General features: G+C 37.6%; 1 protein-coding gene across 5 annotated transcripts in view; it reads left to right on the top strand.

The window, feature by feature from the left end:
* The window catches only part of STAT5B (signal transducer and activator of transcription 5B), a 55,971-nt gene that overhangs the window by 11,996 nt on the left and 17,268 nt on the right, over nt 1–26,707 (top strand). For 3 of the 5 annotated variants that reach the window (XM_064495723.1, XM_064495724.1, XM_064495726.1), the window contains exons 2-5: nt 20,217–20,354; nt 23,018–23,174; nt 24,362–24,451; nt 25,383–25,557. In XM_064495723.1, coding sequence (XP_064351793.1) covers nt 20,227–20,354; nt 23,018–23,174; nt 24,362–24,451; nt 25,383–25,557 — 550 coding nt within the window. In that variant the 5' untranslated portion in view covers nt 20,217–20,226. Of the gene's footprint in view, nt 1–20,216; nt 20,355–23,017; nt 23,175–24,195; nt 24,452–25,382; nt 25,558–26,707 lie in introns of those variants that run through there. The other 2 variants (XM_064495727.1, XM_064495725.1) reach the window with 2 other exon arrangements.

The raw sequence follows: 26,707 nt of genomic DNA, 5'->3' as shown, positions 1-26,707 counted from the left end.
TTTTTTTTCTTTTTGGCTTTCAACTTTGTATGATATTTTTTGCAGTACAAAAATCTTAAATTTTTAGGTAATCTAATTTAGTAGCCGTTTCTTCTGTTATCTGGCTATTAAGACATACTTAGAAAAATCATCCCTACCCAAAGATTATAAAATTTTCATTTGTTTTTTCTCTTAGAATATTTTATGAGTGTTTGTTTGTTTTTGTTTTGTCTCTCAGTCCATCTAGAATCTATTTCTGTGTAAGAAGTGAGGTGGAAATGTAACTTGATTTGTTTTCCTGAAAATGACAATATTATGTGTTGATCACTCACTGTGCCAAGCACTGAGCTAAATGTTTCACATATATTAACAATTTCAACCTAAATCAATTCCAAATGACTAGCCAGTTGTCAAAAAAAAAAAAAAATCCACCATTTCACACCAGCTCCCCCTTTTCCTCATTGATATAAAAGTCCATCTTAATATGTAAGTCCTCATATATGTTCAGATTGCTTCTTATCTATTCTGTTCCAGAGATCAGTATGCTCTGAATATACTACATTGTTTTAATTATTGGACATTTTGTTAGGATCACTAAAATTTTTTCAGAGAATAAGAGAGGTGAGAATTCACATGGACTTCCTTTGAAGTATTTGTTAGGGTAGATTTTTAATATAACTCAAAATGAGTTTCGCATTCCTTGAACAGGTGGTGGATAATCAATAATTCCATTAAAGAATCTCTAGATTTAGGATTTAGTCTTAAATATATCTTTCTATAGAGATTATGTAATAGAACAGTAATTTTTAGAAACAATGCTTTGTACATCTTTAACTCAAATAGTGTAATTTCATTTTAACATTTAAGTAAGTATAGTAAAACTGTATTTTGAAAAATTTTTAATTTAAAAACTTAGAATTGCTTTCAAATTTTTCCTCCTAAGCAAAACCTAGAAGGAAAGTTATAATTGTTATAGATAAGACATATACGAGCTAGAAAACAGTAAATAAAAGTTATATAGGAATATGTGAAATGTTTGTTATAGACAAGCAACTTGTCAAGTATAAATATAAGTGTAATTTTCAAGAAGTCATCTTTAAAAAAATTAAATAGGTGAAATTAGTTTTAATAATAAGTTTTCTTTAACCCAGTACATCCAAAATATTACCATTTCAACATGTAATCAACATAAAAACTATTAAGGAAATATTTTACATTCCTTTTTTGGTGCTGAGTATTCAAAATCTGATGTGTATTTTACACATACAGCACATCTCAATTTAGATGCAAAATTTTACCAGAAATACATGCAGTGTTCAGATTTCATAAAACTTTTAGTTGATCAAGTAGATTCACATATTCAGGTTGTTCCAGACTTGAAAGTTTTCCAATAACCAAATTGAGCATCAAGTTTTAAGTTTCAAGTTCATTAAAATTAAATGAAATAAAAATTTAGATCCTCAGTCACACTATCAGCATTTCAAAGGCCCAGTGATAAATAGCACATGTGGCTAGTAGCTATCATATTGGATGGTACAGTTACAGGCCTTCTAAACAAATAAAATAAAATATAGTCTGTCTCCTGCTTTTAACATCTAGTTTACAAATAACTCAAATACAAATAGGGTCTCTTGCCCTCTGGGAACTGAAGTCATTGTTCTACAAGGGAGCAGAAGCTACTCTCACCTAAAAGAAGGTGATACCCCTAAAGCTTCCCAGCAGACCCCAACCCCAAACATACACAGATGCACTCCCTTTTTTGGGAAACTGCTGCGCTGAGGCCTGGCTGAAGTATCCACATCCTTGGAGGCCCTTTCTCTTGTTGGCAGTAGAGGAGCTGTTTGTGCTGTGCAGGAGCTGGGATGGGGGTAGGGGGATTACTTGTTACTAATGATATCCCTGACTAGACATTTCTAAGATCTTTTCCTTCAGAAACACAATTGTAAAGGGTAATTAAGTTTTGTAGGATTGTGGATCCACCTGTGTTTTTTGGGTTTACCTAGGAATTTCTCATTTCTTTATAACTTTGTTTCTATGGGGAAATGGCTCCATGTTCCAAACAACACATGTGCAAATGAATTTTGGAACATGATTCCATTTGTAAGATGACTAGAAGGAGATACCGGGAAGAGGTTGGGGGTTGCCTGTTGTTTTCGTTACAGAAAGGTGCAGGGGTGTGAGTATTGAACTTTGATCTGTCAGCCTAAATTGTCTCCTGTCACCTGTATGACCTTGCTCGCGACTCTGGAACTAAAGCAAGCCATGCTGTTTTAGGTAGAACTCAACTATCAAAATCACTTTTAAGCAGAGTTTGTTATTTGTTTTGCTTCAGAGTGTGTGTGTGTGTGTGTGTGTGTGTGTGTTGGTGTTTTTGAAACTGAGTTTGCCTGGAAAAGAATTGTATTCCTCTTCTGATCTTAGCTACCTTTCATTTTCATGGTATACGTAAGGTTGATACTTGAAATTTGAGATCCATAGATGAAATTTTTCCTTTCAAACGAGGTTTTCCCCCCTAATATTAGTTTAACCTTAGGAGATACCTCACAGAGGAGAGTGATTTTTAGTTGTCATCCCAAGGCGATGGTAACTCCAGTTATGTGTGGAAGACTAACAGTTTCTGAAGCCCTCCTGGATGGAGAGACTCTGGGATGCAGGCAGTGCCCCTCATCCCTCTGTTCACCAGGCCTCCTGCTTAGTTTATCTTAATGGTCTTTTTGGATCTCTGATTCTAGAAGGAGCCTTGGAAGAAATGGGTAGAACTCGTGTGCTGCTCTGAATATTGGCTGACATCTGAGGCAAGCCAGTTGGCTTTTTAATGTTAAATAAAACACTTTTACTCCCATGTGGGCTTTAGGAAACCCTTTATTTTAATATGGTGTCCAAAGTAGATTAATTATAACCAAAGGCATCCTTATATAATTTATTGACTGTAAATTACTCCTCAATAAAATCAAGGGTTATTTCCATAAAGGAAAAATCCCTTTTTTCCCAAATATAATATGACAACCTATTTTAGAATATTTAAAATACTTCCTTAATGGTGAAAACTTAAGAGCATATACAAAAACTGTTAGGCTCCAAGGGGAATCTGACTCTTTTGTCTTAAAATTCATTATATTTATTATATTGAACAAAAGATTGTTGTGTTGAATTGAGAAACAGGTGGGGCATTTTCAAATATTTCAAAATATTTTTGTTATACCTAGGTTTTCATTGTGATGGTATTTGCTATTTTAGTAGAATTTGACGTCTATTTTATTCAATGGGAAAAAGAAGAAACTAAATGTTTGCAAGCCACATACCGCCTTGCACTGCTATGCATCGGTGGGTAGAAACCTGAGTGCTATTGTGAATTCTAAACTCCACGCTCTGTATTTTTAGTACTTTCTGGAGATTGAATCTGTACATCATCTCTGAGAGATAAATGATTTGGTTTGATTGTGGCAAGCACGAAAGTTATCCTCTATATAGAACTGTGTCTCCCGGGAAAAAGCTGGACTAATACCGTGCTGAAATGACCTTAACGGTGGAATCCTAGATTAGACCCACGTTACTTTGCATGTACTACACCTCCATAAAGATGATCACCTTCCTCCAGGGGTGAACAGATGTCCTGGCTTTGTCAGAAATTGCTTTCACATTGCCAAGCCTTTCACAAAACCCAGTCATCACCCTTGTTAGTCTGACTTTGTTGAGATGCTTTTAAAACTTGTTTCCAAATATCGATTTGAATGCACATACTTTGCTGTTTACTTGTAAGGTTCTGCAATAGTCACGTATGGTGTCCTCCAACAGAAATAAAAAGAAGAAAATTAAAAGCAAAAATTGGAAAGTATAGCATACCCTGTGTTTGTTTAAATTTTGAAGTATTTCGCACCAGATACTAGGATCTGAGTTCCATAAAGGACATGTCTGTTTTGTTCACTGCAGTATCTTCAGTACCGAGAACAGAACCTGGCCTGTAACAGGTGCTCAGTAAGTATTTGTTAAATGACTACTTACTGTTTCTACAAGACGGTTGGTCTGCTTATTTTTGTTTATGGCAGGCAGATCCTCATCTCTGATGATAAACATTGCTTGATGTAGAAGTTACCTTAATTCCATCTATTCCCTTTCAGTCTCAATGGAGAGAGAGAATGTATCCAGAGACTGCTTTAGCCCTCAGAAGGGCTGAAAGTATGCCTTTTGCTGTAGAAGAAGGAAAAGAGAGGGGAAAGCCAATTCTATTTCCTTTGGATTTCAGAGTTAGAAGAAATTTGAGTTCACTAGGCAAGAGCTGGCTCCCCCCGACCCACATTAAAAAAAAAATTGTGCTTTTGTGTGTGTGTATTATCATTGTAACCAGTTTAAGTGTACAGCTCAGTGGCATTAAGTGTATTTACTTGTCTTACAACTATCACTCATCCATCTCCAGAACTTTTTCATCATCCCAGTTCGAAACTGTACCCATTAAACAATAACTCCCCTTCCTTCCCTCCCATAGACTCTGGCAACCACCATTCTTTCTCTGTATTTAAGTTTGACCACTCTAGGTACCTCATAGAAGTGAAATCATATAATATTTGTCCTTTTGTGTTTGGCTTTTTCTTTTCTTTTTAATATGGCCCCTTTGCTTGGAGACTTGATCATTTTTCTTTCCCCTATTTTTAGTTTTAGTATCTAGACCTAGCAAGTAATGGATACACAGTAAGTGTCCAGAGACAAGTTAATTCAACAGCTTGTTGCACGCCACTAGGGGGTTATTAAAGCCTTGAAAATGTGATTCTTAATCTGTATGTCTGTAGGCTTATCTCCTCCAAGTCTTGCTGATAAACCCGCACTGACGGTAATATCAGAGATTAGTCTTTCTCCATGTTTCATAAAGCAAATTGTTCTCCTTCTTATAGCCTGATTATGAACTGGAAAATTACTGGTACATTGTTGTGATTGTTTATAGAGGCATTAAGACAAACTCTCCATGAGAACAATAGCTGCATGAGAGTGTTTGATTGCAGCTTCATTAAGAAATTACTCGCTTCTATTCATTTCTCTGTTTTTCTATTCTCATTATATCTTTCTCCCTCTTCCTCTCCCTCCCTTTCTGTACCTTCCCTTCCAGTCTGTCCGTCCCTACTTCCATCCCTTTCTTCCTTTCTTTTTCATCCTCATTTTCTTGAGTAGTTACTACAGAGACAACCTGGTCCTGTGGTCCAAATATAAGTAAAACAGTTACGGCTCTCATTCATACCTCATATCTCATACTAGTCTGCCTGGAGGGGCGGGGGAGAGTAAGAGAACTAAATCCTTGTTTTTTTTTTGTAAAGGACAGACACTAACCTGTTGAGGAAAAAGAGAAATATGCTGGGATATCTAATTGATAAAGAAACAAAGAGGAAAAGAGAGGGAGCACCTTGGAGAATGATTTTAAAAGTAACCTGTACAATTGAGATTTCAAGCAGGATCTTAAACTATGGACTATTTTAGAGCCTCTTAAACAGAATGTTGAACATAGGGTTTGTTCTTCCACTGTATTCCCTGCTCAGTGACACCAGGCAAATCACTTCTGCCTTCCCTGATTCCATTTTCTCAACCTGTAAAATGGAGGGTCACAATTAGTTTCAGAACCACAGAAGTTTGAGCCAAAGCCATGAGAATATGAAAGGTATTTCTAAATTCAATTTTTATGATGTCTGCAAATTCAGGTGTTAGTATGCCAGAGACAGAAGTACAGACAGTGATAAATTATTCAAAACCAAGATTGGCTCCTTTTGGAGAGATGGAAGTGGTTGTGATGGAATCCAGTAGCCTCAGGATCCTGGGATTTTTGAATTTCAGAATGTTAGGAGAATCTTTGAGTCCTTCCTGTTTAAATATGAATGGACATATATTGCAATGATTGGCTTGCCTCCACTTCTCCCAGATAGAGATCACCAGTATTCGTAAAGTTTACTGGTCACAAATAGATTCTTTTGAGGGGGGCATAATTAGATTTTCATTTAGTTATTTACTTACTTATTTACTTATTTTTATGGAGGTACTGGGGATTGAACCCAGGACCTTCTGCATGTTAAGCATGTACTCTACCATTGAGCTGTACCCTCCCCCCCAAAAATAGATTCTTGCATTTCCCGTTCCTTGCCATAGGGCCCTCTTTCAGTTCAATATGCTTTTATTGGCACTTACTTTGGTTTTCTTTACAGCAGCAGCTGCTAATTAGTGACAGCTTTTGAGCAAGCAGCTTGTCATTTTTGGCAGGAGTAGGGGGCCATCCATAGCAATTCAAGACTGTATTTTCCTTTGCTAAATTTACTTTGCTACATGGAAATACATCTTGAATAAAAAATTGTCTGTAGTCAGAGATGGCTGTCTTTCCTGAAATATCTTCCTAAGCTGGCATTTGGTCCTGTAGTTGAAGAACTCTCAGGAGACAAAACATAGGTTCAGTGTCTACCAGACCGATGCCATTAGTCCTGAGTTGTCCTGACGTTAATCTACATTGTGGGTGTAGAGCCTCAGCATCTTGTTTTGGCACAGTAATAAATCTTTCTGGATTGTACTTGGTAGTGTGCATGGTAACCGAAGGAGTGAATTGTTGACATACATTGTGCTTTCCATTTATACTCAGCTTCTTTCTTGAGACATAATTAAGGGAAAGAAACAGTTTAGTTTGTATAAAGAAGAAGCTTTCTTTGGAATTTCAGCTCATAGTAGCATCATCACATTTTGTGTAATTCTCCTCTTTGAAATTGCTGCAAGGAGGTGTTAGCTCTGTTTTACAACCTTGTGGTGTTTATGGAATGGTACAACGTGTGATTACATTTGCCTTGATTAACACCAATGATGAGTCAAAACCTCCGTCACAGTTTCTATAAAGTCTGATTCAGTCCCATTATTCCTATAATAAGGATTCAAGTTAATGACCTCCCTAGTGTTAAAAATAACATCTTGAAGAAGAGAGCTGACCTACCATTCATTTCCCGCAATTTAGGTTCTTTTTGTAACACGGAGGTCTACCAAAATTATATTTAACACCCAGTTGTTGAATATCTACCATGTACCAAGTGCTACGTTGAGGAAATTGCAACGAATGAGACATGGTTCCTGCCGTAGGATAATGTAGTCTAGTAGTTGAGCAGCAGATAACTCAAAACTGCTTTAGTTCTTATGCACAGAGTGTAGGGTAAATACTAATTCTGGAGATGTAAAGCATTCCATCTTTTTAAAATGAGATAATCAAAATGTAAGTATCATATTGATTTTTTTTATAGCTAAAGGTTTTAGAGATTGTGTGAGACACCTTTCATAGGCGTATAGAATTGCCAGCTGTCCTGGTCCCACATTGTCCCATGACATGGCGTACAACGGTTAAATTCAGATACTGTCTTCCACATCAGAGTAACTATCTCTTAGTGGTAAACCCAAATGATCTCCTAACATTCAAATAATATTTAACATGGTTATTTCTGCATTTGTCATATTAGTGTTTACCAGTTATTGCAGGAATTTATCATTTACATCTTGTCTCTAACTTCACATGCACATCAGCATTAGGTAACTTGATCTTGAATTATTGATATCCTGTGAACAGTTAACTGAGATAACTGACTTCAGTATCTTGTACTATCCTAAGCACTAGAATATTGCACAAGTCGTTTTCTCACTTGTATTAATGATATTCTCCCTTTCATGAGAAAGATTTTCTGCCAGCAGAAAACCCAAATTTAGCATGCTTCCCTAGTAAATATTGGTGATAGATAGTAACGTATCTAATGGAAACCCAATAAGGAATTTGGGAACAAATAAAACAAACGTAACCACTCTGTTTCTTATAGGAAATGTCACAGTGTTAATTCTGACCACAAGTAGTCAGGATCTAGGTTTTTGACCTCAGTGTCACTGGAAAGTTACCCACCCCCAGAAGGGTTCTCGTTATTCTCCGCCCACTCCCTTTTATAATCTAAAGCTTTTAGCTGATTTCTGATTGATTTAGAGGAGTGAAGGTGAACCACCAAACCCCTAATATGGCTTCCTTTGGTCACGTTTGAAGGTTTGTCATCTTGATGTTCTCTGACCTTTAGGGAAAAGAGTCCCATTTAAAATGTTTTTGGATTGTCAAATAATTTTTTTGTATTTATTTGTGAGTTGCACTTTATTTATTCACCTTGTAGCTTTTATCACAAAGCAATCTTAAACCACAGGTGTCATGGTCAGAAGAAGACTCATTTGGTTAGGAGAGGTTTTTAGTAAGAAAAGCTCTGGGGTTGAGAGCATGAGCCCAGGAGGTGGACAGCCTAGCGTTAATCTCAGCTTCTTCACTTACTTGCTGCAGGACTTTGGGCAAATTTTCTAACTCTTAAGCCTATTTCCTCTTGTATAGAATGGGAATAATAATCATACTGCCTCATGGGCTGTCATGAGGATTAAATGAGGATGAGTATAAAGTGCACACAAAAGCACATGCGGTGCTAAGGGCCCCTTGAATGTTTATTATTACTACTGTTACTGTCATTACCATTATTCTCCTTTCTCATGCTAATTCCTTTGCTGTTATTTCAAGTTTGGTGATTAAGTACAGGAAAGTCTTGTAAATTGAATAGTTGGTTTTGTTTCCAATGTGAAACAGTTTGTAGTGTGGGTAGCAGTAGTTAATTTAGCATATATAACAAACTAATAAGTTCCTCCTTGAACCCCAAACTGTCTTCATTTCAAAGGAGATATTCTCAGAGTGGGGTTGCATGCTCTCCATCATCAAAGCCTAGGATCTTTAGAACAAGAGCATGTCTCACAAAAAGCCTTGTGTCTCTGTTGCCACCACAACCTGAAACTAACGAGTTAGAAACCACATAGAGCTCTATGACGGGCTGGAAGAGCCCTTCCAAAGGACCCATCACATTTTCTTGTAAGTTGCATGTAGGTAGCTAAGCCAGGAACTGATCTGGTTGAGAAAACTTAAGTCTTCATTTTTCTTTCCTCCTTCTCTTTTATACTCAAAGGATCTGATTTTGTTGCCTCTGGGAAGACTGAATGCATAGGTGCTCACTTAATTTAAAGGAGTCTTTGTGAGAACGCTGTATTGTCTCTTTGAGGGTGAGAAGTCTTTAATACTGTTCTATTACTGTTCAGGATTACTACCTAAAGAAGATTTAAAATCATTTTTTCTGTCCTCTTCCCCTTTTTGTTTTTAGTTATACAATTTAGACCTAGCCAGTGCCTTAGCATGTTGGACAACCTATTTGACTTTAGTTTGAGAAGAGGAAAGCGAAAGATTTATTTTTGTATCAGTTAACTAGGGACCTTATATGTTGCCACATTTACTATAGCCAAAATGCCATTTTATTTTTAGGTGGAGACTGCTGGAGCATTAGTATAAAGCCTAGGATGGCTTCAGTCCTGTCCTTTTCCTCATGTTTAAGTCCACATTAAATCTGGTAGTTCTTAACGGTTCCACTGCTGTTTAAATGATATAGCTCCATGTGATCTTATTGTCTTTAATTTGGTCAAGTGAGACACTGCATTGGGTAGGTTTTGGGTCTCACATTTGTTTTGTTTTTCTTTGGAGCTTTACTGGAAACCAAATGCTATTGCGTACTAGCTACAGAAGCAGGAGGGGAAGTTGGCAAGAATTAACTGCTTTCTGTTTGGTCTGTCTGAGGCAGCTGACCTTTTGGAAGGAAATCGCTGCTCTTTGCTTCTTCCTGTAACAGGGCAGCCTGTGAAAGAACACATACACAGAAGGCTTCTGCCGTAATCCTGGCTGATGTCTTGGGGCATAAGCTGTTAGTTGAGAGGTGGGGGGCTGTCAGTGCATTTGTTGTGTGTTGGAGGAACATGTACTGAATTTCATGGAACTAAATTGTGTGTAGATATCCCAGTAGATAGATAGTGAGAGAATATCTTTTTCCAGAGAAAGTAGTTTGTTTTAGCAAAAGTAATTGTAATTTATTGCAGTCTCAGTGTTAATGCTACGGGCAGTTATTCTGTGTGCAGTTTTAATTAATCTTTTTTTTTTTTTGAGTGAAGGTAGATTTATTCAGAGAGATACTTTGAAAGGCAAGAGAAAGGCCGTGAGGTATGGGGGTTGGGTGCTCAGATTAAAAGTAGGTACACACTCCATAGACAGAGTGCGGGCCGGGCCATCTCTGAAGAGGGAGAGAGGGGGGCGGCCTAATTAATCTTAATGTTGTTGACTGTCCTGGTATCAGTACTGTTTCTTATACTAGATCATCTTTTTTCCTGAAAGGCCAAACATTTTTATTTTCTAAGATATGAGCTCTTATTTAAATGTCATTTCACCTCAGAATTAGACTTACTAACTTCTTATTACACCTGCTACCCATTGGAAAGGACCCACATTTCCTGCTGGACTTGTTTTACTTAGACACAGTGAGGATTGTACCCCACACATTTACATTTTCTTCAGAAAGCTGCAAGTGGGCTTCAAAATTGGAGTATCCTCCAGTGAGCAGGCAAAGGAACTACCTGATGAGGCATTTCTCTCGTAAAATAAGAGATTTTAGTTTTCCATTATTTTAACCAAAACATATTTAGGTTCATGTTTGTTTTTGTTTTTTGAAAGGACTTATACTCAAGTAACTGTAAGCAAAAATGAAGTTAATTATGATTTGGTGAATACAGAGAACACAGCTACCTGAAAAGGGGGCAAAATACCATATTCTTCTGCATTATTTTGGGTTCAGTGGATAGGTGCGCCTTCCAGTGTATTACTGGCCTCTCTCCTAGATATACTGCTAATAGTAAAGATTGTTGGGTGAGCGTTAGTGTTGATGTACATAAACAATGTAGAGAGGCACCTCGGGAAAATGATCTGGGGTTTTCCTCAGCAGGGTGGCCCTGCAGAGCTGCTTTTCTGTTCTTGGTACCTGGCGTGATCTGTTCAACCTTCCTGAGATAGTGAAAAATCCCAAAGAGAGTGCAAACCTTGCTTTGGCTTTAGGTGTAGGTTCTTGGCACAAAGTAAGTTGACATCTGGAAAACCAGATTTCCCCCCAGTTCAGCTGGCCTTTGAATAGGAGCAGAGTTAGGAACCAAATGGTTGAGCCTTACTGGGAGCTGATCTTGTAACTGTAGCCTTCTGGAGGCCTTGAATTGCTATCCTTGAACTATGAAGGGCCTTCAGCTAGGCCAGTTGTGTCCAGGTGTGTCATTAGGGGTAAGAGAAACATAGTTTAAAAAAAGGAATTATTGCACTGCTGGGAGTGGTTTTCTGTGTATTTCATTCTGTTTACAGTTGGTTGCAGGGACAGTTGCTTACTCATGTCAAAGATGAAAAAGAGCCAGACATGAATCTAATAAGTATATGTTATTTCTTGTCTTGAAATATGACTTTCTCAAATATTCTTTTTTCTTTTCCACGTTTTTTTTTTTTTTTTCAGAAATCACAATTAAACCTCCTAAATTCAAACTCTGCTACCTCTGAGATCACTCACATTCAACCTGGTCTACTTCTAGTTTACTTTTTAAAAAATTTTGATATTCTGAACTTTTTGATAATGAACATTTTCAGACACTCACAAAATAAGTGCAAATAATATACAATGAATTTCCATATATTTATCACTCAAGTTCAAAAATTACCAAAATTTTGTTACTCCTTTTTCATATTCTTCCACATAAACACTTTTTGTTTCTTCTGGACTTCAAAAAAATTCTTGAAAAAATATTTTTATGCTATTTATTTTTATAGTGGAGAAGGGTTTATTAAATAAAAGAATCATATGAAGTTATTGAGTACAAGGCATTTTAAAGGATTTAAGTAAAATATAAATAGATGTCAAAATTACAAATTAATCTTAGTTATTAATAGTCTTGAACCATTACTTGAAATCACTTATTAAGTTGCTGTATATTTGAAAATGACAGAATTACATTTAAAAAAATATTTGTAACTATTTCATGCCTGACTTAAATAAAGACTACCTAATTTGTAAGAGAATGCCATAACCTGGATACTGTCATGTTGGGAAATACTTCTTCCTGTGTCTTTTGCATGTCCCTTCATGCTTGATTCCTGTGGGATAATGGGTAGTACCAGTTGCCCATGATTATTAAATTTATATTTCAAGCTTTACATTTTAAACAAAATTTAATAAATCAGAAAACTTTACCAAAAAAATTGTATCAAAATTTCACCTAAATGTAACAGCTGTTTATAGTTCTCTTTGACCTTTCTCTTATGTGAGTGCTCTAGCATACATATTGTATACACTTTCCATTTAATATTCTTTTATTTACACTTTAAAAAAGTATCTATGACTTTATGTTTCAGCATAACCTTTATATTTCATTTAAGTTGTTACACAGTATTCCATCAGATTAATGTGTTACAGGGGAAGGAGGGTATAGCTCAAGCAGTATAGTGCATGCTTAGCATGCACGAGGTGCTGGGTTCAATCCCCAGTACCTCCTCCAAATATAAATAAATAAACCCAATTACCTCCCCATCATAAAAAAAGAGAAAAAAATCATTAAAAACAAGATTAATATGTTATAGTTTGCCTTCCTACACTGTGGTGGGAATGTAAATTGGTGTACCACTGTGGAGAACAGTATGGAGGTTCCTTAAACAACTAAAAATAGAGTTACCATATGCTCCAGCAGACCCACTCCTGGCCATATATCTGGAGGAAACTCTAATTCAAAACAATACACACACCCCAATTTTCATAAGCAGCACTGTTTGCAATAACCAAGACATGGAAGCAGCCTAAATGTCCATCAACAGATGAATGGATAAAGAAGTTGTGGTGTGTACACACACACACACACACACACACACACACACACACACACACAATGGAATACTACTCAGCCATAAAAAGAATGAAATAATGCCATTTGCAGCAACATAGATGGACTTAGAGATTATCATATTAAGTGAAGTAAGTCAGAGAAAGACAAATAACATATGATACCACTTATATGTGGAATCTAAAAATAGTAATACAAATGAACTTATTTACAAACTGGAAATAGACTCACAGATATAGAAAATAAACAGTGGTTTCCAAAGGGGAAAGGGAGTAGGGGGATGTAAATTAGGAGTTTGGGATTAACATATACACACTACTGTATATAAAATAGATAAACAACAAGGACCTACTGTACCACACAGGGAACTATATTCAATATCTTATAATAACCTATAATGGAAAAGAATCTGAAAAAGAATATATATGTATATGTATAACTGAGTCACTTTGCTGTATACCTGAAACTAATACAACGTGGTAAATCAACTATGCTTCAATTTAAAAAATACAAAAAAATATTGTTACAGTTTAACCAGTCTCCTATTTTGGACATATAGTCTATTTCTAGTTTCTCACTATTGTATATCATACTGTCTAAGTAATGGTTGTTCCTGGAAATTGACCTAGTGCAAGGTGCTCTTCAAAGCAAACTGTGCTAAGTGGAAACTCAATACTGTAATTCTCAGTGGTAAGAGGGAGGCTGTGAACTTTAATGAGGAAAATATTGGGAACATATGTAGATTTATTAATAAATGGTGTTAAAAAAAACTTCAGAGCAGTAAGGAAGGGATTATCTTTCATCTAAATGGTAAAGAAACTTGGTATATTGTAGTAGCTTAGGAATTTCTATTTCCTGAGCTAAAAGATTCGACCTTTTCAAGAGATGCATTCTAAGATGAGTTGGTCTTGATTAACAGTATAAAATGAGTACAGATATAAACCTTCATGAGAAATTCTGAGGCTAACATGGGGCTACATGGCATTTTTCATTCATTTCAAATCATTTTTACTTTTCCATAATGCAGGTCATTGTGGGCTGTAGTAAATATTTTTCATTGTCTGGAAAATGTTATTGATGTAGCTTCTACTCAAATGGGTTGTTCAAATTGCTTAATAGATTTCAACACAGAGATAATGGTAACACACATGCATTCAAGCTGCAAGCCAGTGTGGTGCGAGGGGGCCCTTCTCCCTCCTTCCCCTTTCCTCCCTCCCCCCTCTTCCCAGAGTAATATGTAATGATTTGGCTGTGATGTAAAGATTTATGACTGATTGTCTTCCCAGAATATTATCATCCCTATGTTGCCTGGCAAATTTTTCCTTGTTTGTTTCTTTGTGAGCCAAGTACCTTATTCTTTCTGTTCTCTTCCCATCTGTTTAATAATCTGATTTTGTTAGAGAATTGCCTTCCTGATTACTTATAAAGTAGTATTTAGGTTTTGTTTAGTTTTTTTTTTTTTTTTTTTTTTTTTTAGAGCAGATGGCTCTGGTATTGACCTACTTCTAGATGGGATAGTTTTACTCTACCCTTCTTACTTGATGTTAGGCCTATTTTAATATGAACAAGGTCTTAATCCTTTATTGCTGCTATTAATTTTCTGTTCCTCCAAGTTCCTACCATTAGGTAATCACCGCCACTGAATACGTGTATTGGCAGTAAAGTAGTCAGCACTACCAGGGAACTTCCTCTTTCCAGAGTCCTTTAGTCATTAAAAGGTGTTGATATGGTTAACAGTTTGGAATCCTGGTTCCTTGCCTTATAATTTTCAGATCAGAAGCAATGTTTATATATCTTCTGTTTCATCTGCCAGCTAGCCCAAGCCTTTGCCCAAATCAGAGCCTACTATTGCTATTGAGTTTCTTATTCATTTTGTTTCAAGTTATAAAATATAAGAAATGTGCAGAAAAGTACAAAAAATAATATGACAAACTACTACCACAAGTCCTCAAGACAAAGGCAGCATGGTGCAATGGTTGAGTACAGACTAGGGCCAGATGCTCAGATCCAGCCCACATGGTACCCTCAGCAGTGTGGGGCCTGCGGCAAATATTTCACTCTCGAAAGAAACTCATACCCATTAAAGGTCACAGCCAATTAAAAAAAAAAAAAGTCACTGCCCATCCCCACAACCCTTGGTGACCACCGATATACTTTGTCTCTATGGGTTTGCCTACCCTGGGCATTTCATATAAATGGAATTTGCAATATGTGGCCTTTAATATCCAGCTTCTTTCACTTAGCATCATGTTTTTAAGGTTTATTCATGTTGTATCAGTATTCATGCCTTTTTATGGCTGAATAATATTCCATTTTATCTTTTATTTTTCTATTCATACCCATATTATCCATTCATCTGTTGATGGACGTTTCGGTTGTTTCTACTTTTTGTCTATCATGAATAATGCTACTATGAACATTTATGTACAAGTTTCTATGGACTTATGCTTTCAGTTCTTTTAGGCATCTACCTGGGTGTGGAACTGCTGGATCATATGGTAACTCTGTGTTTAACCTTTTGAAGAACCTCCAGATGGTTTCCAAAGTTGTTACACCATTTTACAATCCTATTTAATTTGCTGAGCCTCAACTTCTTCATCTATAAAGTGGGAATAATAATAGGGCCTATGTCCTAGGGTTTTTGTGGGAGTAGATTTGTAAAAGCACTCATCGTTATAAATAAAATAGTGTAAGTGTTCAGTAAATGATAGCGAATGACATTAAATAATAAATCTGGATGGTGGATAAAAACACTAATAAATGTTATTTTAATTCATTTTTCATTCTTATTTCTGGAATTTATTGATTAGATGAATCAAAGTATTCATACTTAATTATTAGAAGTAAGATATGTCCTTGGAAGGAGTAGGAAAAGGCACGGCTCCCTGCTGGCCTAGGCTTCTCTGCCGGAAAAGCACATCTAGGTGGATGTTCTTTCCTGGAGTTTAGTGTTCTTATGGCAGCCTTGCTCTCCTTACACTGCCCTTCACAATCCTTAATGCTCTCCTTCAGAAGTGAGGGAACAGTTCTCCCAGGGCCTTACCACCACTCTCCATCAGTTCTCATCTGTGGAAGTCCTGGTACCAGTGAAATTAAATAAGAAATAGGAATACCATCTTTTAAAAGAAAGGTAAAGTTTATACAGCAAGACATGGGTTAAGGAAAAAGTTTGATAGCAAGAGCTCTTTGTGGAGGACTGACTTTGGAAAGGTTGCTTATTGAAGTGAGTTAACAGTGCAAGTGGGGAAAAGGAAGCCACCTTTGGAAGTTTAAGTTTGTAAGAGTTAGAATAATATTAAGCACTTACTATGAGCCAGACACTGTTTTAAGCTTTTACACATATTAACTCATTCTTACAACAACCCCGTGAGAGACTTAAGAATTATTTTTATTCCCATTTTACAAATAAGGAAACTGAGGCACAGAGAGGTTTAAGAGATTAAATCTTTTGAAGAACTCTCTTTTGCTGAGTTTGCCATTATCTCCAAAACTTGAAGTGCATTTTAGAGACTTTGGCCTTGGGATGGGATGAAGAATAAGAATAAAATGCTTTAAATTATACACGTGAATCCAGCAAACCAAATCCCTGCACACATTTAAAACCCCCCACTCCCATCCTGGGCTAGAATTCATCCTCACAGTTGGCAGATATGCTTTGGGAACCTTCTCTTGCCATGTCCTCTACTTCTCCTCCCTGACAGTTTAGCTATGGCATGACCTTGACAGCAGTGTTCTAGAAGTCTTCAGAGAGAGTGGGTTAAAAAAAAAAAAAAACCCAAAGGTTTATATTTTACTTTTAAAAGGGAAAGCATCTAATTAAAAGGTACTAATTATTAGAACAAAATTATCCCTAAATCCTACCCACTCATATCACTTAATTGTGCTAAGAGATATTCATTTCTATGGTTTTTAATAAGCCTGTAACATTATGAGCTATTAGACTTTGAAACCCTTTTTCTCAAGTGCCTGAGGGTCTGCTTCATTTGGAACTCCTATGATAGATCCAGATATATGAGGTCAATGTAGATACCTTATGGTTTCAGAAAGTACCAGATTCTGCATCCAAGGTTGTTTTGGTTTTTTTGGAATGCTTATGAACAGTAAGAGTGCAACCAAGCAAAGCTCGAATAGTTCTCATCTTTGGCTAAAAATAAGATTGTGAATCCATTTCCCAGTCTTTAGAGAAGCCCCTGTGATGATTTACCAAAGATACAAACCACTTCCCTTGTCAGAACATCATGCATTGAAGATGGAGTTGCCTGTAAATAAGCAGAAGAGAGAGTACTGAGGACAGAGGTTCATTCACTGCGTACGTGGGGTAGCCTTCGTGGGCTGGGTAAGTGCTAGCGAGCAAGGACAGGTGTCAGCTTATACCAGGTGTAGGCTTAGGCTAATAATGAATGTATGACTTGTGTGAAGTTTTGACATGTATGAAGAAAAGTACTACTTAGAAGGATTCTAAGTTTTATTGATACAGTTGAGGGGAGGAAGTAGCTTTTTTCTAAACTGCATATTTTAAATCGTTACATGATAATCTCTAAATCATCTCATATTCCATGTGTGTGTAACTCTTAGTTAAAAAATAAAATAAAAATGACTCTGTACTGTTTAGTGTACTTTTGTTTTACATTTTTGCAGGGGGGAGGGAGATTAGGCTTATTTATTTATTTATTTGTTTATTTTTGGAGGAGGTACTGGGGATTGAACCCAGGACCTCATGCATGTTAAGTATGCTCTCTATCACTTGAGCTATACCCTCCCCTCTTATTTTACATTTTTGACTGGCGGTAAGCAAAATCTACTTGCCAGCTCTATCAAAGCATTTATTTGTAGTGAAAGTAGATTGTATTTATCAAAATAAGGTGGTTACCACCTTATTTACCAGCTATTATCTTTCAAATGGCATTTTAGAAAATAACTATTATTACATGTTCATATTTAGAACCATAAAAATATTCTGAAAAATTCTGAGAGTTCAGCATTCCACTCTGATAAAAACTAGGAACTAATATAAAACTTGACAAAATAGTGTGATATTTATGTTGTACCCCTATGTGGCATATCACCATAGTATTTCTTTCTTAAAACGATAATAGATTACTGGAATATGCTCAGCCAGCAGGACATATGAGATACTTACCAAATATTTGATATGTATTTATTCACATAGCAAATGTTTATTGACTACTCACATGGCAAGCCACCATTGTAGGCACTAGGGACAAGTGGTGAACAGACGTGCTCCCTCACTTAACTAGTCTTGGAGTTCAGTGGGGAAGACAGACAGAAACAAATGAACAAAAACTTAAAGGGAAAATTACAAATTGGGCCATATGTTACTAAGGAACAGATAGGCCATTGTTAATACAGACATCCAAGTCCTAAAACCTGTTTCATTTTCCTGACTTGGTATTTCATCTGATACCTTGTTCCATAAGATTTTGAAGAGACCTGATAGATTTGACCAAATTGTGTATATACATTTATTTCTTCAACAACAGTAAATTTACTGAATGCTTATGTGCCAGGCACAGTTCTAGGCCCAAGAGAAAGAGCAACAAACAAAACAAAGTCATCGTGTTTGTGGTGGTTTCACCCCGGTGGGAAGTCAGTTAACAAATATATGATAAATGTCAGGAAGTGATAAATGATACCAAGAAAAATAAAGCAGACTGAGAGGATAGAGAGTGAAAGGAATACTATTTTATTTGGATAGACTGAGGAGTCTCTGAGGAGATAAACGTTTTCCCACAATTTTCCTTCTTTTGCCTCTTGGGTCAATTCAGTTAATGAACGCAGGATGCAAGATGATTTTTGTATCTATTGGTACCACTCACGTGTTCATTAAGAGAGCTATGGCAAGGTCCTTCTTCTTTCCAGTTCCTTACCACTAAAAGAGATTAATACCTGAATTCTTTTCTTCATTCCTTTATCATTCTTGCCTGTATTAAACGCCTAAGCATGTTCATCCATTCCCAATACGTCCCTTTACCTTTTGTCTAAAAAACATGCTTTGGTATCTGTTCCAATTTTCTGGCTCTTGGGATATGAATCATCTGATTAAAAATTATATTATACAATTAAATGTCTTCCAGATGTTTGATTGTGTTGTGGGATTACTTCTGGGGAGAGCTCTTTTATCTAAGTCTTTCTCCTGGTAAACTCTCAGACAATGAAATTTGATGTCTTGGGTGATCTTACAGTGATCCCAGCCTTAATGCTCAAAAGCCCTAAATAAAATTGTACACTGCTCAAGTGTTCTATAGCATAGCACAAATCTAAAATAGGTAACTGGCACCCACCCTGCACGTCATTGTTGGCTAACTAACTTGTCCCATAAATAGCTCTGTGTTATGCGATCGGACAACTACGACTCAGAGAAGGGATTTTTGTTTCCTAATACACTTGTGTGGTCTCTGGTATTCAACAAAATCAAGGTGTGATTCAGCCGGACCTTAACTATGACACAGTTCTTGGGAGACTTGTGCAAATCAGTAGCCAAATCGTTTTGGACAGGATTCAAGATAGCCCTGTCTTATACCAAATTCCACATTATGGATCACAGTGTTAGAGCACGATTCAGTTTTAGTGTACATGAAAGTAATGTTGATGTCCCAATGTGGCTAATCCCGGAGAGTTTTAGCCAAATGAATTAAAAACTCTCTGGTGAGCCTGAGAAAGCATTACGGTAGTTGTATAAAATTGTTTTTCTGAAATCAAGGGTGTGTTTTTAAAAACTACCCACTATTGGAATATAATGGTTCTTCTTTCTAAGTCTTAGCTGCAGTGTATTGTTTTTATGTCTGAAAGATTTTTAAATGCTATAATTTTAACAGAACATTGCTTCATAAGTTCCTTATTGGTAACTCAGAAGGTGAACCTTGGGGTTATTTTTCCAGATAAATCTGTGCCCTTTATGTGCAGATCACTACTGCTTAGGTAAACAGTGATAATACATAGGGTTCAATCCATGCTTTAGATATTTTCACTTTTCTTTTACTAGGTCTTTTTCAGAATGGCAATATATTTATTGCATTTCTTAAAAGTCAGAATACCAAATCTAAAACAAGTGATTTTTTTTTTTAATTCCTGTGCTGCTTCTTTGTCATTACTGCTGAAATGCTGCTTACTGTTGCTTCATGTTGGAACAAAAGAAAAGAAAGAATATGTCTGTATCAAAGCTATAGGCAGTTCTTCCCTGAATCCTGGGTTCGTACTTTTGCTTGTGGGACTTCAATGTATTTTACAGCCAGAACTTCATAGACCCAGTTATATACCCAGTTACATCGCCATTTCAGTGGCCACATTGAATGGCTACGTTTTGAAAACATTTTAAGGCTAAAATTCAATTCAGGAGTACTGATCTTTCGTCTACTGAAAGGGCTTAAATGCCTTTATCTCTGGCCTTTAGTACTGAATATTTACTCTGGTGAATTTAAAAGGGGAAGGGGGAAAAAAAACACCCAAACCACTGATTGTTTATTTAACAGATTATAAACCATGGCTGTGTGGATACAAGCCCAGCAGCTCCAAGGAGATGCCCTTCATCAAATGCAAGCTTTGTATGGTCAGCATTTCCCCATCGAAGTGCGGCATTATTTATCTCAGTGGATTGAAAGCCAAGCTTGGTAAGTGAACAAAGTTTTTTCCATCATATTTTGTGAAGCACAAGTATATTGGAGTTTGATTGGAAAGATGACATAATGAAGACTCTATAAGTTGTACACTTAAGAAAGAAAATTATCTGACCCATGAAAAGATATTGAACCCCATCTTAAATTTTAGGAGGGTGGAATAACTGTTGAGGTTTTTGAAAATTAGATTTGCTTCCTTTAATAGTAAATTCTGGCTGAAAGCATTAGAGTATTGCTGCTAATAAAGAACAGTTAACAGATATGTTCTGAGTGCCAAGCAGTGTTGTAGGTAGTAGAGTTCATATGAAAACATTGAGGCTCTTGTCCACAAAGAATTTAGTGCTTGATGATGCAGGTAAGGTATGGGTATGCATAAAATGTAATAAAGTGTATCGTTAACAGACTAAACAACAGACACTTTGGTGCTTTCGTATGTATATGTAATATATATACACAAAGACTAAAGGACAGTACAAGGTAGGGGAGGGGATAGCTTAGTGGTAGAGTACGTGTTTAGCATGAACAAAGTCCTGGGTTCCATCCCCAGAACTGCCATTAAAAAATAAATAAACCTAATTCCCCCACCTCAAAAAAAAAAAAAGCACACCTAAATTTTAACAATAATTATGTCTTGGTGGTAGATTTAACAAGCATGTTTATTTTTCTTGTTTCCCAAATTACTGTTTATATACCCAAGGGGAAAATTGTTTTAAATTCTTTTAGATTCAGTACAGTGCAGTAGATTGACAACAGGGCTTTTTAATCAACAACATTCTTGCATACCAGGGCCTAGGCACCAGTTGGTTGGTTACCAGTCTCCAACTGATCTGACATATTCGTCAGATACTTCAGGCCTCCACATCGTGGCCAGGAAAGTGGGGGTCCTCTTTGACAAAGCCCTGGAGAAACCTTTATGCCACTGTTTGAGGAGAGCTGTATGCCTGTCAGTAATGTTGCCTTGGGATAATTGCGATCGTTAGTAGCAGATTTCTGTTCAAACACTGGAGAGCACCAAAGGAAGGCAATTTTCTAGGCAATTAAAAAAACTCAGCCTCATGTAATTAAGTGAGAAAAAAAAGGAGCTAGATTTGAGCATGTCAGCTGTACCTTGTTTAGTGCTTTTCCATTTCCTTTTCATTTTCTTTTGTATTTCACAGATTTGGAAAGTTCAGAAAAACATTAGTAGGAAGTTTCTGTTGATCCAAAATTTCATGTAGTAGATTTCCCATGCAGTCTTCTTACTGAACGAATGTTGAAAGACTTGATAATAAGGAAAACCTGAATTTTATTTAGTTTTGGTTTTCTTAAGAATATAAATATTTTAATTAAAATATCTTCAGTTCTTCGTGTTTAAGCTTGGAAGATTTTTTTGTTTGTCTGTTTTAGTAGAGAATTAAATTTTCAAGTACAAGAACCAGTAGTGCTTGGTTTCCATGAGTTTTGCTCAGAGACTGGCTCTTCTTAAGAGTGGGTTTTTCCAACCAGGAACATTATTGCCAGTCAAAACTGAGGTGCAGGGCTGCCTTCATTCTTTCCAGGCTTTTATTTAGACATATTTTATTTAGTACATAGCACATGGATATTTAAAGCTTGGTTTTCTATACTGCCTTCTCCAAAGTGCAGATTTGAGCATATTATTTGATGATATGAATTATCAATGGTTTGGTATACCTGTTTGTGCCTGTTTGAAATTAGTTGCTTACTGACTTCATGGGTATTTTAGAGATGATGAGCTTCTTAGCTACTACCAGATCTCTTGTTTGGCTCCAGACCCACCAGGAGTGATGAATGTTATTTCAATCTGACAGCTGTTTGGTTTCTTCAGTGAGCTGAGTTAAGTAATTTAGTACTGCCCAATAGCAATTGTTGCCTAAGTTGTTTTTAAAAAGCAAGAGAGAGTTAGGGAGTGGAGGGAAGAGTGGGGCAAGGAAGGGAGGGAGATCATCCAACCCCTGACACCAGTTAAATGGCTTTTAATTAATACGAAGTTCATAGAGTGGCTTCTCTGGTTCATTGGTTCATTTCTCTGGTTCATGTAAGCATTACTTATATGTCCCAAATCCACAACAAGTGATGTAAATGTCTAACTTGTCTAAATACTTGTGGGCATCTTCTGTCTTAATATCCCATTTCCAGGGTTCCTTAGAAATAACAATAAATGTTGTTTCACCTGTCTTTTCTTAAGAAACATTCTGTGTGAAGTTAGCAACACATAGAACTAGTTGAGGCTGGAAAAAACATGTAGCACATTCTTGACCCTGTGCCCCCTTACACCCTTGAGGGGGTAACTATAAATAGGAAATTATCAGAGTCCTTATTTCCTTCAGAGTACACAAAGCACTTTCCTTTTCCCTTCATTCCTAGAAGCAGATAGTATAAGCACCAGAGCAAGTCAGTCGGAGAAAGGAGAAAGGCCAGTACATTGCAAAGAAAGAGGAAAAGAAAATATACTGTCCATTCCACTAAGGTAATTAGTGCATTAGGAATAGGTTAATGTAGGTATCTAGTCAATTTAAATCAGAATGTTTCTGAAAATTTGCAGTGAGCATTATAAAGAAATCACTTTAGCCAAAGAAAAAGTGTGATGCATTGAGGCTGCATTTATACAGGTTCGTGTGTGTGTATGTATACATATGTATGTAATTTTTTTCCCCTAGGGACTCAATAGATCTTGATAATCCACAGGAGAACATTAAGGCCACCCAGCTCCTGGAGGGCCTGGTGCAGGAGCTGCAGAAGAAGGCGGAGCACCAAGTGGGGGAAGATGGGTTCTTACTGAAGATCAAGCTGGGGCACTACGCCACGCAGCTCCAGGTGGGTGAGGGCTGCCGGCCACGCAGCTCCAGGTGGGTGAGGGCTCCCGGCCATGCAGCCCCAGGTGGGCATGGGTTCAGGGCCACGCTTCATTCACTTTCCTACAGGGTCGTTTCCTTCATTTAGTTCTGCCAGTAGAGATTTTCTTTCCCTTTTTCAACCCAGCGTCGTTGAGTCACATGTGACATGTATAAAGTTCTTAATTATTTGGTTTTGTGGTTGTAGCTGCCTTTTTAAAACTTTTTCTTTGCAAGTAATTTCAGATTTATAGACAGTTGCAAGATTGATTCAAAACAACCCCTATATATGCTCCAAGTCACCTGTTGTTAACAGTTGCTTCATCACATTCTACACACACACTTTTTCATCACTTGAGAGTAAATTGCATACATCATGTCCCTTTGCCCCTACGCACTTCAGTTTGTATTTTCTAAGGATGGGAATCTTCTCTTATGTGTTATAGTACAGTTATCAACCTCAGGAAATTGAACATCAATACAACACTTTTAGGTAATCTTATATCTATATTTCCATTTTGTCAACTGACAATGCCCTTTAGGGCATTTTCCCCTCCAGTCCAGGATCCAGGTCAAGTTATCTAGTTATTATGCATCTAGTTATTATGTCTCGTTAGTCTCCTTTAATACAGAATTATTTGTCAACTTTCCTTCATTTCATTACATTGACATTTTAAAATAGTTCAGCTCCTCTGTTTTTTAAAGATAAAATGAACCTTATTTGGGGTTTTATGACGCTTCCTCGTGATTAGATTCAGGTTACAAGTTGCTGATCAGAATTCTCAATAAGTAATGTGTCCGTCTCAAGGTTTCACATCCAGAGACGTGCAATGTCCATCTTACCCTCATTGGTGCTAGTAGTTTTTTGATTGCCCAGTCAAGGTAGTGTCCAGTTTCTCCTCTAATATAGCCTTTTTGAAATTTATCCTGTTTCCAAGCATGGCATCCTTATTTTAGGCAAATTAAGAGGCAAGAAATAAAATAATTTTACCTTCTTGCTGCAGTTGGGTTTCCCACAATGTGGCATTGGAGGAGCAGCTTTTCTCATGATTACAGCATTGTGTCTCCAGGAGTCTCCTCCGTCATAAGATCTGGCCCCTGCTCTGAGGTAAGGTTCAATCCCATAGCATGGAATGGAACAGAGTAATGTCTGCTGTTGGATTCTTTCAGAACACCTATGACCGCTGCCCCATGGAGCTTGTCCGCTGCATCCGCCACATCCTGTACAATGAACAGAGGCTGGTCCGAGAAGCCAACAATGTGAGTGTCCCATCAGTATGGGGAGAGGAACTGGGAAGTCCTTTCTTGACTAGCTCTTTCTGGACCCAGCTTTGCCAGGATGACTCAGTGTACAATATTGGTGTCACTATAAACAGAGCATTGTCCTAAAGGGCACAGAGGAAATAGAGATTAGTCTCTGATGTTAACTGATTGGTAACTTGCTGGGATCACAGCCACAAAACCATGTGAACTAGTGCAAAATAATTTAACCCCAATGTCTGAGGAGAGACATGCTTCTGTTCAGGTGAGGCTACTTAGGAACAACTTCTGCTCACCCTCCCTCTCAACCAGATATTGAAGGAAAGGATCAGACCGGGCCAGTTCAGTGTCTGGATCCACAAAGTCCTTGTTGAAGCCTCCCCTGTAACTGCATTTGGAGTCTCCAGTGGGGTCTTCATTTGGGGACACTGCCTGTGAGAGGTTCATCCTCTCCCCTCTGTCACAAGGTCTTGAGGGAGGACACAGATGATGTGCGTTCACACAGTCTTGTCCCCCACTGTGTCCTCAGCACCCGGCACAGACGTGGTATCCGATCAGTGAACGACTAAAATGAGGGGTCATCATCGTTAGTAGGAAAACCCAGGTAACTCCTAGGATGTGTTGGGTTCTAGTCTCTCCAGAGAGAATTCAGGTGGACCCGGAGTGGGATACTCTGGTGGAAGCCAGAACTGTGATAGAAGTTGCTACAATGTTTTATGAAGGTGCCACCGTCTGCTGAGTCACCTGTTGCTCCTCTTTTCTCATAATACCGCAACCCTCACAAATAACATTTTCAATTCTCTGCCTCAAAGTTTAGCTTGTGGCATCTCAACCCAGTTACAGGTGCGAGCATCAGCTCTCCCTTGGGACTAAGGCCCAAGGCTTTCTCCCATCCTCGCCACCAGCTCACCGCTGCCTGATCTGTCTCCAGGGTACTTCTCCGGCTGGAAGTCTCGCTGATACCATGTCCCAGAAACACCTTCAGATCAACCAGACATTTGAGGAGCTGCGACTGGTCACGCAGGACACAGAGAATGAGTTGAAGAAGCTGCAGCAGACTCAAGAGTACTTCATCATCCAATATCAAGAGAGCCTGAGGATCCAGGGTAAGGCGGGCGTAGGAGGGCAGTGCATGTCTGGAGGACGAGAGGGAGGACAAGAAAGAAGCTGGTTGGATAGGAAGAGAACCAGTCCTCCACTCAAGAGGCATTTACCTCTCTCTGGAGTAGCAGAGAATCATTTGCATTGAAGACAGTGCTGGGAGGTTGAGGCTTTGGAAGGGAAGAAGACAGGTGCTTGTCCTTGGAGAGCATGGTGTCCCACCTGGGCTTCCCATACCCGGGGAGCTGCTGGTCTGGTGGAAAGCATTTCCTCTTGCAGGAAGGAGCGCACAGACTAAGCAGACAGTATCAGACAGCACTTTGTATATGGCAGGCATTTTATAAATACTGCTTAATTGAAATATTAAATTTTCTAAGCAGGGACAGTGTAAGGGCCAGGGGGCTGTGTTTCACAGCTTTTTATGTTGTTCTGTGCAGAGAGACTGTCCTGGGGCAGAGCACGTAGGATATCTCAGCCATTACAAAGGTTTTCCTTCGTGGTATAAATCCTACAGGTACTTGGTACAGAGAACTTCAGAATCAGTCTTAAGGATATTGAGCCCCACCAGTGCCCCCTGTTGACCTTACAGAGTCTGGCAGTGTAACTTTAATACAGGCCTGCCTAGGAGACACTACAGGTTCAGTTCTAGTCCACCACAGTAAAGCGAATATTTCAGTAAAGCTAGTCATGAATTTCGGGGTTTCTCAGTACATATAAAAGTTATGTTTACACTACACTGTAGTCTGTTAAGTATGCAATAGCGTTATGTCTTAAAAAAAACCATGTACTTGTCTTAATTAAACAATACTTTATTGCTAAAAAATGAGCTAGCCATCATCTGAGCTGCCAGCAAGTTGTAGTAGTAACATTGAACATCACTGATCACAAGTCACTACAATAAATATAATAATAATGGAAAAGGTTGAAATATTGTGAGAATTATCAATATATGAAAAAGAGAAAAGAGGTGCTGGAAAAAGGGACTGAGAGACTTGCTTGACACAGGGTTGCTGCAAGCCTTCAATCTGTAAAAAAAAAAAAAAAAAAAAAAAAAAAAGCAATATTTGCAAAGTGAAATATATTGAAGCACAGTAGAGGAGCCAGATATATCTGTAGTCTCTGCTCCCAGCTTGCAAGCCCAGCTCAAAACCTCAG

This window comes from Camelus dromedarius, chromosome 16 (genome assembly GCF_036321535.1).
Source record: "Camelus dromedarius isolate mCamDro1 chromosome 16, mCamDro1.pat, whole genome shotgun sequence".
Taxonomy (NCBI): domain Eukaryota; kingdom Metazoa; phylum Chordata; class Mammalia; order Artiodactyla; family Camelidae; genus Camelus; species Camelus dromedarius.
Note: the sequence above shows the minus strand (reverse complement) of the source record. Positions and strands in the feature narration are given on the sequence as shown.